Raw genomic sequence first — 13,795 nt, 5'->3', positions numbered from 1 at the left:
GTTTAATTTTTTTTATAAAATTATTATAATTTCAAGAAAATATTCTGACAATTCAAATAAAAATACTTACACGCACTATTTTTTATAAAACAAAGAACATTATAAAACAAATTATTTAGTAGGTAGTTCAGTGGTAAAAACTTAGAACTAAGGGGTTTGCTTCTCATGTAGTCTCAAGTTCGAGCCAGTTGTTAACTTCAAGGCCCGTGAGATTAGTCGAGGTGTGCGCAAGCTGGTCCGGATATCCATGTTAATATAATAATAAATAAAAAACATTATAAAAGAATTGAAAGATTTTAAAGAAACCAGATCGAGTCTGATGTCTTCTTGAAGAAATTGAGAAGCGAGAAACCCGTGAATCAGCAGCCATATATATATTTTTAGTTGGTTTCTCTGTTTTGTGATCAAAAGTTGTGACTTTTATAGAGATAAAAAGTGAAACTTCTGTACACGGGCATGACAGTGACTGTGATAGTAAATAAAGGGCTTAATGGGGAGAAAAAAAAATGTGGAAGAAAAAAATACGAGAGTGGATCTTTATTCGTGGTGGTATATTTTTTTTATTCGGAATAGAATAGAAAGTAAATTCAGAAAAATTTAGTTGGAATTTGAGTGAAAAATCCGAAATAACTAACTATACAAAATTACTGATGGAAATACATTTTACTTGTAATAATAGAGTGAATTTACTTAGCTTTTTAGCTTGTTTTTAATTGTATAATGCATTGTTTGAATCATGTTTACAAGGAAATACATTTTACTGTCCAACAGAATGTTTTTTTTAATAATTATTCTGATGGAATATTTTTTTTCTTAATTACAATATGATATTTCGACGGGCTGGGCTTGGTTTAATTGGCAGATCCCTAAAGTGCTCTTATAACGACCTTAGGAAGGTCAGGGTTCTTCTTTTTTGGCGTTTCTTTTCACATTACCATCCTTTTCAATTTACTCTGGCCTCCAAGACACTTGCGAATTACATCCAAGAAACCATCTCAAGAATTTCTTTTCTTTTGTTAATTTAACCATTCCACCAAATTTGATAATCATTGAAACAAATTCAGGTGGATATTTCCCAAAGCTGCTCTCACGGAAATAACGAAAAAAATGCAGGCATATAATCCCGAGTTCGATCCTTTTTCTTTGCATATTAATTTTAGTATAAACTTCCCAGTCACTCACCAACTTGAGAAGCCCTAAACCCGTCCGTAAAGACTCAGAAGCTTCAACCATCTACTGAGCTTCCTGACAGTTAAATTGACAGCAGTTGTGTGGGGAAGGCAATGAACCACAACACTAAATTACCTGCCAATCAACTGAACCCTAACCGAGAAAACCAATAGATTCTCAACAATTCAACGTTTGACCCCAGAGGCCCAGATAACCATAACCACTTGAAACAGGAGAGCAAACTGTTAAAACATTCCATTATCATCTCACAATACAGAAACCAGATAACATCAGAAACAAAAGATGCATGTCATATCAAACCAAACAAAGGGAAGATAGGTAACAGTTTCGATATTACTTAATTTCTTGACACATGCAGGAGGAGCACTATGCTGAGTTTTAATTTGCAGCAGTAGCTTAGAAACCATGAATTTTAATGCTTTCCTTCTTCACAATGCCAGCCTGACCAAACAAAACAAAATACAAATTTGGAATTCACTTAACTATGAACATCAGGTGATGACCCAAAGGAGAAAGAATTGATTTTTAAAGACTCATCGAATGGCACAAGGAGTGAAGATTACCTGAACAAGGAAGGTCGATACATTCTTGCGCTGGTCACCTTGAAGTTGAATAACCTATACACAAAAAAAGCATTCGCAATGAGGAGAGACATTCAAATTTCAATGCTAGTTTACATGCTAAGGTGAAACACACACCTGGCCTAATTCAGGGTCCTGCACCACTGTACCATTACAGCAGAACTCTTTCTTGAGGTCCTTTAGTATCTTGTTATAGCTGAATTCTTTTTTCAAACCTTGCACAGTTGTCAAGCTTTTCCTACCATTGCGTTGCTGTATACGAATGTGCACATAATCTTTTGTCCCAGCACCAGAGTCCTCGGCATTTGCATCAGCAAAAGGATCTACCATAAAAAAACCACATAATTGTTAGACATATGGAGTGAAAGGTTTTTTCACATCTCAGAAAAATTCTAGTGTCAGTACAACACTAGCAAGGAAATCTAATACAAGTTAAAAAAGGAAGCTTACCATAAGCTGAAGGAGTTTGGGCGTCGAAATCAGACATGAAAACTTAACTGTTCAAGGAAGTCCAACAACCTGAAAGCTCAGACCTAAACAGCAATAACTCACATTAACAGGGACTAAAACACAATTGAAAACTAAGGATAACTAATTTTGTCAAAGTTAGGACAGTTGATGTCCCTCCATCCTTTCTACCATAACAACATATTTCACAGGGACTAAACTACGGATAACTAACTTAATCAAAGGTATCACTTCATCCTTTCTAACACTACAACATATTTCTTAGGAAGCAAGACCAAGTTGCTCTATTTCTACAATAGAACATGCCACAAAAAATTCACATGACAAAGTTAACAACCAAAACATCAAATCAACATCCTAGATTAATACATGTTGCTCAAGTGTCATAAATCAGTGCAAATACAAGCTGATAAATTCACAATATATCAAATCGCAAACTAATACGAATAAGGAAACACGGATATCCATGTAATCCATAACAAGTAACCTTGCTTTATTCATCAAAATCCCACTAAATAAAGATCAAATATCTCAACTATCTGATTAATCGAAGAGAAATAATCACACCCATAAGCCCAAAAGCTAGTCAGACCACAGACACAAAAACACCTACAGTAAATGAAAAAAAAAATAACACAAACAAAACTAACAATCAAAACATCAGAAAAGCAACCTTTCAAGAAAAGATTAAAACTTGCAATTAAGTTACAAGGACATACTCTTTTTAAACAAGATCCACATAATTAACGCAAGAAATTAACAACTAAGCTAATAATTTGCATAAGATGATCAATTCGACTAACTGGAACAAAAATAAATTACCTTATCCGGTGATTAGGGTTTCGACGCGTTAGATTATTTGATTGATATGAAGCGAAACCCTAAATCGGATGAGTCTAAGCTTTTCTGATGAGAGTCTGTTTGCTTTCGGAGAAAGCTAAAGAGATCTCTAGAAACTAGATAAGGGAACAAGCCAGCGGGTATTGGATTGAAATTACATTTTGGGGCTGGATTGGTTAAGAGTGAGTGCTACTCTCAAGAGTGAGACCGTGTAACTACGCGCTCCGATGAGGGTTGTCCTGGCTGTGATTTGATAAGAGCGAACACGTGGCAGGTGGAGAATGCGATTAGAGAAGATTCGTAGTAGAGGGAGAGCAGGAGAAGTAATTTGATAGAAGGGCGAAGCTGTCTATATAAAATGTGTTAGAGAACATCGAGAAAAACGTTGTACTTCATGGGAGAATGATAAATAATTTATTACCGAGAATCACACGAAGAACTATGTCGTCCAGTGGTAAAAAGTTTGAAACTAATTTTTTTTTATTTTTATTTTTAGTTTTGATTATTTTATATGATGACTATTAAAATTTCCTATGAGTGTTATTTTAGAGTCTGTGAGATTAGTCGAGGTACATGCAAGCTAACCTGATAATCCATATTAAATTAAAAAAAAACTTTAACTTTTTAGGTTTTTTTTTTAAAGTTTTAATAAGAAAGTCGAGTAAAAATGATTTTTTTAACATAGAAAAATAATTTCTATATATTTATAGAAAAATTAAAAAAATTAAAATTAAAATAAATTGTTAAAATAATTTTTTTATTGGAATGCACATTAAATAAAATTATATTTATACTATACAAAAAGCTATTTGTATTCTAAATAATTTTTGCCATTAAAGATGCTCTTAATTTTTACCAACATTATGTTTTCCTAAATTTTGAATATAATAATTTACCAATAATATCACCAAACTTGAAAGTATTATTTTAATATACATAAAAAAATAAAATTAATGATTTTTTTTAAAATAATATTGTTGACAATAACAAATCAAATACTTAGTTTTTGTTTTTTTCTGTCTTATCACATATAAAAAATTATTTGATTAATTAAATAAATTTTATTTTTTGAACTAGACCTTACAAAAAATAACATGTTTTTTATTTATAAAGATTTGTTTTTCATTTATTTTACATGTAAAAATCTATCTCATAACAGTTTCATCAAAAATATATTTTTTAAAAACTTAATTTTTAAAATCACAACTAAAAATTTATTTTTAAAACCTATTTTTTAAAAACTATAACCATAAAAACCATTATAATACCAATCACACACTATCAACATCAAATTAATGGTTTTTTATTTTTGATTTTATTGAGATTAAAAGAAAAGGAAAAATATTAAAATAGTTTTTTTAATATGAATATATTTTGAAAAAAAAAAACCACATTGTATTAAGTTATTAATAAAGAAAAAATATTTTCTACAAACAAAAAGAGAAATTATTAAATATGTTTAGTGGATTCCTAGTCTGAGGATGTTTCATGACACCATAAATCTATTATTGTGACTCTCTTTTTAGTGTGTGCTAATAATGTCACCATCTTATCGAGAAAAACTTGAGTACACTTACCTTTTATTTTATATGCTTATACTAATTTATTAATTATATTAAAATCAATATGATTTAATTAATTTAAAAAGATAGAAATTTATGCTCCAAGGTACGATGGTTTGATATATTTTCTATCACTTTGTTTTAAGCATTAGTATTAACAACAGGAAAAAAAAAATAGAAACAATATATATAAAAAAGTAAAGGAAAAATTACTTTTACAATTTTATAGTTTAGTCAGTTTTTTTATTTTATTTTTATTAAGGTTTTGGTATTATATTTCTTTCACTCTTTAATCATATATGCCACGAATATGCAAGAACCATACCTTTGATCTCCGAAAGAAGAAAATTAAGGTCTCCCGTTTCAGTTCTGTCCCTTATGTTCAGTGTCTTTTAGTCTTTAAGAAATAAAGGCATATATATATATATATATATATAACTTCAAAAATAGTACCAGTCAGGAAGATAGCTAGAAGGAACTGCTCCAGTTTCTAAGCACATGGGCAGCAATTGAATATGATAAATTCTTTTGTCATTCCTAAATGCGTTGAATCTGCCCTCAAAAGCATATGGAAATGAATGAAATTTATGAATTTGGATAGCTAGGGAAAGGTCAACTGGTTTAATTATCAGTTCCGAAAGGCATTTACGAACAAGTTGCTTTGATCATTTTATTTTAACATCAAATAGAGCGTGGGAGGGAGTGGCTTTGATACATTTGCAAGCTCATTAGTCTGTGATTTCGAGTGATTCCAGGACAACAATTGCGGGATTTACTCATCATTCAACAGCAATATTCTTTAAAAAGCAAAAACTGGACGAGAGAACATTCCATCATCTTACAATGGACACATGTACAGAATGAACCTAGAAAAAGGGCAGCAGACACCTTCTGTTCTTTTTTCTTTTCCAAATTTATAAAAAGGGTGGCAGCATTGTAATGTTAGGAACAAGTTCCTCTCCGCTCTCAGAGATGTAAAGAAGACAGATTAGTATTGCACTAAATTTTGCTTTCTGATATTGCCACATCAGATCAGACCCACCATCTAATGTGGGGCAAGATGCTTTATATGGCTGTATCAGAGGGTCATGATGTCTACTGAATGATGAATTCACTCTATGAACCAGGCATCGTGGTGATTCGGAACCGAAATAAATTCAATGATAGTCAACTGTAGCTCACAATGTGGCCAAGAAAAGCTTCAAAATATGAAACGCTTCTTGCCTCTTGGCCAAATAAAACCCTTCAAATGGTAACTGAACCTTCCTGGTGGATCCATACAGCTGACCCCAAGCTAGAGACTCTTCATTTCACTCGCATTCCCTCTTGACCAAGTATTGCTGCCTGCACCAAATCTACCTCCACACCCTTACACGTACGTAACTTTTATTACTATATATATTTGGAGCTTTCTTCTCCACATTGAAACTCAAGAAGAGTTTCAAGAGCTTTGTATTGCTCTTGTTTGTGGAGACCAACCCACCAAATTCTGTCCTGAACAGCGAACTCCTCCCCCTTGCCACTCTTTTGTCTTAAACTCTTTATTATACTTTTGTTGTGCTTGTTATAAATCTATAATCGATGGCTGAATCCAAATCAAAACCTAATCTTGTTTTTTAAATTAATTTGTTTAATCACTTGAATCTAAAGTATTTGAACTCATTCTCCAGAACAGGATCGATAAGAATGAATCAACAGCACCAGTGTTATCGTTGCCAAACGTGGGGGCTACTGTGGGATTTGTGAGCAGTTGACTCATCACTTGCTCTAAAGAGCCACCAGCTGGAGCACGTGGCCTCGAGAAAAAGGCTCGGGTGCACGTTGCTAGAATAGCTCAGGTGCCTGAGATTTAATTTTTGGGTTAAATTTTTAGAAAAAAAATATATAGCAGCCTAAATTTCAATAATCTCTAATCGCTAAAAAATTAGATTGCGAACTTTCAGATAAAAAACTTATTTTAATTATATTTTAACAAAAAAACATTATAAATACCTTGTAAAACATATTTATAACCACCAAAAACCCAAAAAAAATTCAAAAACTAATAATCAACGCAAAACCAAAATGAAATTTTGGTTTATTTTGGTTTTGCAAAACCAAAAAGTATTTACTTTTGGTTAAATGACTCATATCATGTGTTTTGTAGATTAATACGGGGTTGATGTTGTTTTTTTTTATATATATATTTTTTAATTTTATTATTTAATATTAATTTTTTTTTCTTTATAAAATATTACGCTTGTATCGACTAAACATTATTATTTTTTGTTTTATTTTTTGTGTATCGCGTGACAATTATCTGGTTTTCGGCTAACTGGCATCATATATAGTTTAATGAGTAACTGGCCTTTGGGGATATTTATATCAGCTGTGTCTAAGAAGTTGAAGCCGAGAAATTACATTGATCGACTTTACAATGCTCTATCAAATTATCCTAACCTTTGCAGCTTGTAGCCTAATTATGTAAACCAGAAATCACAAGTATGAGTGACTTTCTATTTGATGATGCTCCTGTTTCAGGCTTTTTAAGAGATTGACGAGCTCATTCTTGACAGGTTATCGGGTTTGAGTTTAAGGAAGGCATAGAGAAATAAGGATCAAGCTGGTCATTGCTAAAGAAAAAGTTGAATAATCCAAAGGAGGTCTCTGGCGAGACATGATCCTTATCGATTACCTACAAAACAAGTTTTTAGTTATGGACAGGAAACCCTCCTCTGTTTATGTAAATAACTATTTATGAGGGAAGAATATATTGAATGTACATCCAAGAATATCCGAAACCTTAGATATATTTGTTTTTTAAGAAAATTTAAAATTTTAATTTTTTTTACTTTAAATTAATGTTTTTTGGTGTTTTTAAATTATTTTGATGTATTAATATTAAAAATAATTTATTTTTTTTTAAAATATTTTTTTAATATATTTTTAAATAAAAAAATACTTTGAAAAACAATTACCATTCTATTTTCATGTTCCTCTTGGAATTAGAAGATGCATTGCGGTATTCGATAACTTCAGAAAAGGAGAAAAATCATTTTCCCTTCCTATCGTGGATGTTGGACTGATCATGTGGTTGCTTAGTAGTCATGTTGCTTCTTCTTTCATGGAGAGGGAGGCAAAAAGGGAATGGAGTCCTTGCCCCATATTAGGGTTAATCATGTGGGATAATTACCCTTAGTCATGATAAGTCGCTTTGCAAACGTGAGCCGAAGTGTCCAAGGTGTTAGGCATAGACAGAGTGTGTTCTAACACCAACAGAGAGGATTTCCTCCCAGATGACAACATCTGCTTGTAAGAATCTACGTGTAACCAGCTTAAAGCCCACCATGTTCCAAAACAAGCCAGTTACCCTACCATAGAAAAAACACAGTCCATAGCAACATTTGTGTATAAATTAACGTACGTGTAGTCCATACATCTAACACGTACTCAACATGCATGGCCCTGCCTTTCCTACAACTGAATCCAATTAGTAAATTATAGCCACCTATTGAAAGTTATAAAATCCAAAATAAAATACAATTAGGAATAATTAATGTAAATAAAATAATTACAAATAAAAAAAGAAGGGTTGAATCAAAAGAAAAAATGAATTGAAGATCCAGTATCAATTCGAGAAAAAAAAAGAAGCAATTTCAAGCAAAACCACACTGAATCACCATACATGGGCCACCTAAAAAAAAAGATGATGTCGAGATGAATAAAATAATATGATAAAATCACAGTTACAACCACTAGAAACAACTGCACGCTTTGCCAGAAGGCAGCAGAGCGGTTGATGCGTGTGAGGCACACGTTAACGAATTTTTGGTGAAAAAACCAAAAATTCTTTCGGGACTAAAACATATTAACAAACAAACCTTGGTATAATTACAACCAAGCCCCTGAAGCCAAGGCTAAAAAACTCGAATTGTAAGGGTAATGTAGTAATTTAATTATTTTATAAAACATGAAAATACAAAAATACTCTCGTGCAAAAGATATTAGATTATTTTATTAAAGGGTTACATTAATAATTTTACTGTGTGTTGAAAAACACAATTACCAAAATAACTCCGCACAATCTTCAAAAGATATTTATGTCATGGTGAAAAAACCACTTTATCCCCAAAGCAAAGACAAAAAAAAAAAAAACAAAATAACCAAGGAGAAAAATAGTAATTATATTATTATAATAAATAGAAATCTATTTCTTGGGAGATACATAGTAATATCTCCATGAGATTACTTTTTTTGGATACTGTAATGTAGTATTCTACCTGGAACCATCGCATGTACGTGTAGCCTTTAGCCCACCATCTTCCAAATCAAATTGCAGCCCATTTGGGAACCCAACAAAATCAGTTCATGCATGTTAACACTTGTAGATAAATCTCAGTACGTGTAGCTCATGCATATTATCTAATATATACGTGTAGCCTCAAGTTAATTCCCCATCTACCACAACAAAATCATCGTACCTTAACCCATCTGCTTAATTCACAAGCCAGGCCTGCCGTAAATGCCTATAAATATCCCCCAACATCCACATCAACTCTCACCCAACAAATCATATCCTTATTAGCCCCTATCTACGTACAATGGCAAAGCTCATCATCTTCGCAGCCATTTTGACAGCCTTTCTCCTCCTAGTTGACGCCTCCATTCACAGTACAACAGTGATCATCGATGAGGAAAACCCCAGTCGATCAGAAGAAGACTGTCGCGACGAGTTGATTAGGGCACAAGATCTCAAGCATTGCCAGGAATATATCATGCAAGAAGCGAGCTCACGGGACGGCCTTGACATTAACCGAAGCGAAGAGGAACGTCTTGACAGGTGCTGTGATCAGCTAAGACAGATGAGATCCACGTGCCGCTGCTATGGCCTCAGGAAGGCTGTTAAGAGTGCGCCAAAGCAGAGGGGTGTCGGACGAATGGATTTTGATGAGGCTGCGAGTGTGGCCAGTAGCCTTCCCGGCGATTGTGGTATTGAACTAGACAGTTGTGAATTTGGTTCGCCCTACAGAATGTAATAAATGTTGAAGGTGGACATGTTACAATCTACGGAATAATAAATGGAGTTCACCGATCTCTGCTATTTTGGCTTGAGATTGAGATGAATAAGTAGTGCTAATAAAGCACATCACTGTGTGGTGTTTTTCTCCTTCGAAGTATGCGAGTACTGTCATGTAAGGCAAAGGTTTTGTTTGAGTATGTGAGTATTATGTAAGGCCAGGTATAATGTAATGCAAGGAGTTTCTTTTTGTGTTAAAAAAGAGCTTGTGCCTTTCTTATTACTTGTACTGTCCAAGTTTGAATTTTATTTTCGTCAAAAATACTTCAAATTTTTATAAATCACATGAGAAAAGGTTTAAGAGAACAACATCTTAATTTCCATCCACGTTAATGGTAGAATTTACGCCCAAAATAAGATCAGATTTCATGCATGGGCCTCCCAGCAATCTAATTAATCAAAATTTCTCAAGACACTTGAAGAATTAAGGATATATAATCTTAGCCAGGCAACTGTTACACACAAGATTGCCATATGTTTTTAATTAACAGTTGCTGATGTAAAATAGTAAGATGCTTCGAATCGATTTTTTTTCCTTGGAGAAAAAGATCTTAAAGAAAATTTCAAAAATGCTCTAAAGTGCCTCAACGTTCATTGATTTATAGGATCCCATTGACACTCATTATCATTATTACAATCCTCGCAATCCTTATAGTATAAGGTGTTATAATTGATACCCTTTTTCTATTATGATCCATCCTATATATTAATTTAATTAGTCGTTAAATAAAAGTCATCAAACTGTGTCAAATTGTGTCGAGGGAGGGTTAATATCTTGATGATAATTATATCATTTTGTAAATAATGTTTTAATCATAATATTGATGAAGTTTATTTATTTATTTTTAATTTTTTACCATTAATAATATTTTGATGTTTTATAGAAAAACATTTACAACTCACATATATATTATTTGACAAAAAGATAGATAAAATGTAAAAGAAAATATATTAAATTAAAACTCCCTATGATAAAAAATTAATTCAGAGATGTTAATATTATCTAAAAAACCAATCCCCTTAACGATATTATTGTGTCCCAAGACACGGATTACTATTTATTATAATAATATTATTACTACTTTGCCCTTTTGTCATTTTATCTTTAGCCTATGCTTCGAGGGTAAGGTGGTCTTTTTACCATGATATAAATGTCTTTTGAGGATCGTACGAGGTTATTTTGGTAAATATATTTTGTAATACACAGTAAAATTACTAATGTAACTGTTAAATAAAATAAATCAATGCCTTCTGTATAATGATGTTTTTGTATTTTTCATGTTTTATAGAACAATTGAATTACTACATTACCTTTACAATTTAAATTTTTTAGCATTGAATTTAGGGGTTTGGTTGTAATTTCAACATGATTTGTTTTCTAATATTGTTTAGTCCTAAAGGCTTTTTGGTTTTTGCCAAAAAAATAATGAAAAAATTGTTACGTGTATCTTGCATGTGCCAACCGCTCTGCCGCCTTCTAGTGATGCGTGCAGCCAAAAGTGATTTCACAATATCATTTGATTTATCTAACTCAATGTCCTCTTCTTCTCTAGGTGACACATGTATGGTGGTTTGACGTGATTTGACCCGAAATTGCTTTTCTTTTCTTTCTTTCTTTTCCTTATCTTTCTTCGTAGGATTGTGTGCTGGCCATGTAAAAATTCATACCAGCCCTTCAATTTACTTTTTTCTTTTGATTTAGTCCCTTTTCTCTTATTTATAATTGTTTTATTTACATTAATTATTTTTAATTGGATTTTATTTTCGATTTCATCCCCGATCATTTGATTTTTTTTTAATTTGTTTTCAAATTTGATCCTCATTCTTTTAATTTCTATTTTTTTTTATTTTGAATCATTTTTTTGATTGGTTTTTTTTTTCAATTCCACCCCTAGACATTTAATTTCTTTTAAGTTTTCCCAAAACATTTAATTTCATTTAATTTTTATGTCGAATTTAGTCCTAATTCTTTTAATTGTTATTTTTTTTTTGTTTTCATTGCTTTTTTAATGGTTTCCCCCCCTCAATTTCATCCCTTAATATTTGTTTGATTAAGAATCTTACTTCTTTATTTTTTCAGGTTTGTCTTTAATAAAGTCATAAGGTTTTATTTAAGAATATGTGAAGGATTAGCCCGGGTCGACTTCTGTTTTTTTAAAGCATTTTTATATTCTTTTTGCAAGTGTGTTTTTTCTTTTCTATTTATAGAGTTATCTCAATTTCATGTCTTAGGTCATGTGTTTGATTTGTTGACCCTGGTTGGTTGCAGAGTTCGCTTAAGATCTTTTTTATTATCTTTTTTTTTTGCTTTGACTAGTTTTTTAAATTTGCTTATAATAAACTTACTAATGGGACCCGGATCCAGGGTTTCATAGGTTGTGAGCTTTTTAAGATTTGACTATGTTCAAGATGTTTGTTCATGTTTACTTGGTTTTTACAAATGTTTTCAATTTCATAACCTATGATTTTTTTTTAATCTTTAAAATATGATCCTTGTTCTTTTAATTGATGTTTATTTTATTAAATTGCATCATCCTTAAGTTTTTTCTATCAAATTTTATTCTTATTTTTTTGGGTGCTTTTACAGGTTTTTTTATTAATACTTTTCAACCAATCTTATCATTTAAAATTAAATTGGTTGACAATTATGCTTCTTGATTGAATCTAGGTAAAGATTTCATGGAATGTAGCTTTTAGAGATTATACCAGGTTTAAGAGTTTTGCTTATTTTTTTTTTCTAAATTGACGTTGTCTTATTTTTTATCTTTTTTTTTAAACTTTTGTTTTGTTATTTTTTCAATTTAATTCTATTGGGTCCCCTCAACAATTTTTTTATATTTCACTCCTATTATTTTTTAATTTATAAATAATATATCATATTATAAATGCTTTAAATCAATTTCCAATACAAAATTGCTAGACTGCCTATATATATAAGCAAAGAAAAAAAAAAAAAAAAGACAACACATGACAATGCTTTTGTCTACTACCGGAAGCGTGGATTTATTTGATTTCCAGTGGTTGATAAAATTTTAAAGCTGTTTTGTATACTTAATTTTACAGCCACAACAACACTTAGCAATATTAGTTAAGCTCAGTGGTAAGAGTTTGGGACTAAAAGATTTGCTCTCTCTGTGATCTCAGGTTCGAGCCCTGTGGTTGCTCATATGATGGCCACTGGAGGCTTACATGGTTGTTAACTTCAGGGCCCGTGAGATTAGTCGAGGTGCGCGCAAGCTGGCCCGGACACCCACGTTAAACTATATATATATATATATATATATAAGTTAAGCACAAACCTCAGGCCAGTAGTCAGGTGCACAAATGAAATGGAGTAGTATAGCTGATGAGATTAAATTTTTTTTTTTTAAAGATTATCAGTTTGAATTTTATAAATTTCAGATTTATTGAAGGCTTACATGGACTACATGATCATTAATTTCAGGACCTGTAGAATTAGTCGATGTGCATAAACTGGTTTGGACATCTACGGAAAGTATCTTTCAGAGATTAGATCAGGTTTAAGAGCTTTGATCTATTTTTTTTTCTAAATTGATGTTGTTTTATTTTTTTATTTTTTTTAACTTTTATTTTGTTATTTTTTCAATTTAATTCTATAGCGTCAGCTCTCAAATTGTTTTTATATTTCACCCCTACTATTTTTAATCTATAAATAATATATGGATTACCCATGCTTTAAATCAATTTCCAATACAAAATTGCTAGACTGCCTAGATATATATAGCAAGAAAAAAGAAGAGGCAACAATGACATTTAACAATACAAGTTAAGCACATCAAAAGGCCTTGTAAATAAGCCAACTAAACTTCGAGCTTAATCCTAATTAATACAGTGGAAACAGAGACGCTGCGACCGGACAGCGCAGAACCCCATCAGTACTCTTGAATTATCAACACGAGCGTCCGTGTTTGATATTCTCTTAGATAATGACTGAAGAAACTCGAAAACCAAACAAAGCATCTCTTGGCAGAATTTGCATGCTGATCTAGACGTGTAAGCATCAACCAAACCGCCAAAACATTCATAGCCACCGCATCAAAATCACAGATCATACGCATAACCACGCCATCCTCCAC

The 13,795-nt window shown here is 31.9% G+C and overlaps 2 protein-coding genes across 2 annotated transcripts; one reads left to right on the top strand and one right to left on the bottom strand.

Annotated features, from left to right (window-relative positions):
- Nucleotides 1-1,402: 1,402 nt before the first annotated feature.
- LOC7454418 (protein translation factor SUI1 homolog) lies at nt 1,403-3,225 on the bottom strand. The gene is made up of 5 exons (XM_002316944.4): nt 3,063-3,225; nt 2,223-2,305; nt 1,890-2,095; nt 1,755-1,808; nt 1,403-1,632 (listed from the first exon to the last, which is right to left on the bottom strand). The coding sequence occupies exons 2-5, from the start codon at nt 2,257-2,259 to the stop codon at nt 1,588-1,590; spliced, it is 342 nt and encodes a 113-aa protein (XP_002316980.1). The 5' UTR covers nt 2,260-2,305; nt 3,063-3,225; the 3' UTR covers nt 1,403-1,587.
- A 5,997-nt stretch (nt 3,226-9,222) lies between these two features.
- Nucleotides 9,223-9,657, top strand: LOC7454417 (2S seed storage albumin protein). Its single transcript, XM_002317541.3, has one exon. It carries the CDS (start codon nt 9,223-9,225, stop codon nt 9,655-9,657), a length of 435 nt encoding a protein of 144 aa, XP_002317577.1.
- Nucleotides 9,658-13,795: the final 4,138 nt, after the last annotated feature.

Source organism: Populus trichocarpa, chromosome 11 (assembly GCF_000002775.5).
Source record: "Populus trichocarpa isolate Nisqually-1 chromosome 11, P.trichocarpa_v4.1, whole genome shotgun sequence".
In the NCBI taxonomy this organism is placed as follows: Eukaryota; Viridiplantae; Streptophyta; class Magnoliopsida; order Malpighiales; family Salicaceae; genus Populus; species Populus trichocarpa.
Note: the sequence above shows the minus strand (reverse complement) of the source record. Positions and strands in the feature narration are given on the sequence as shown.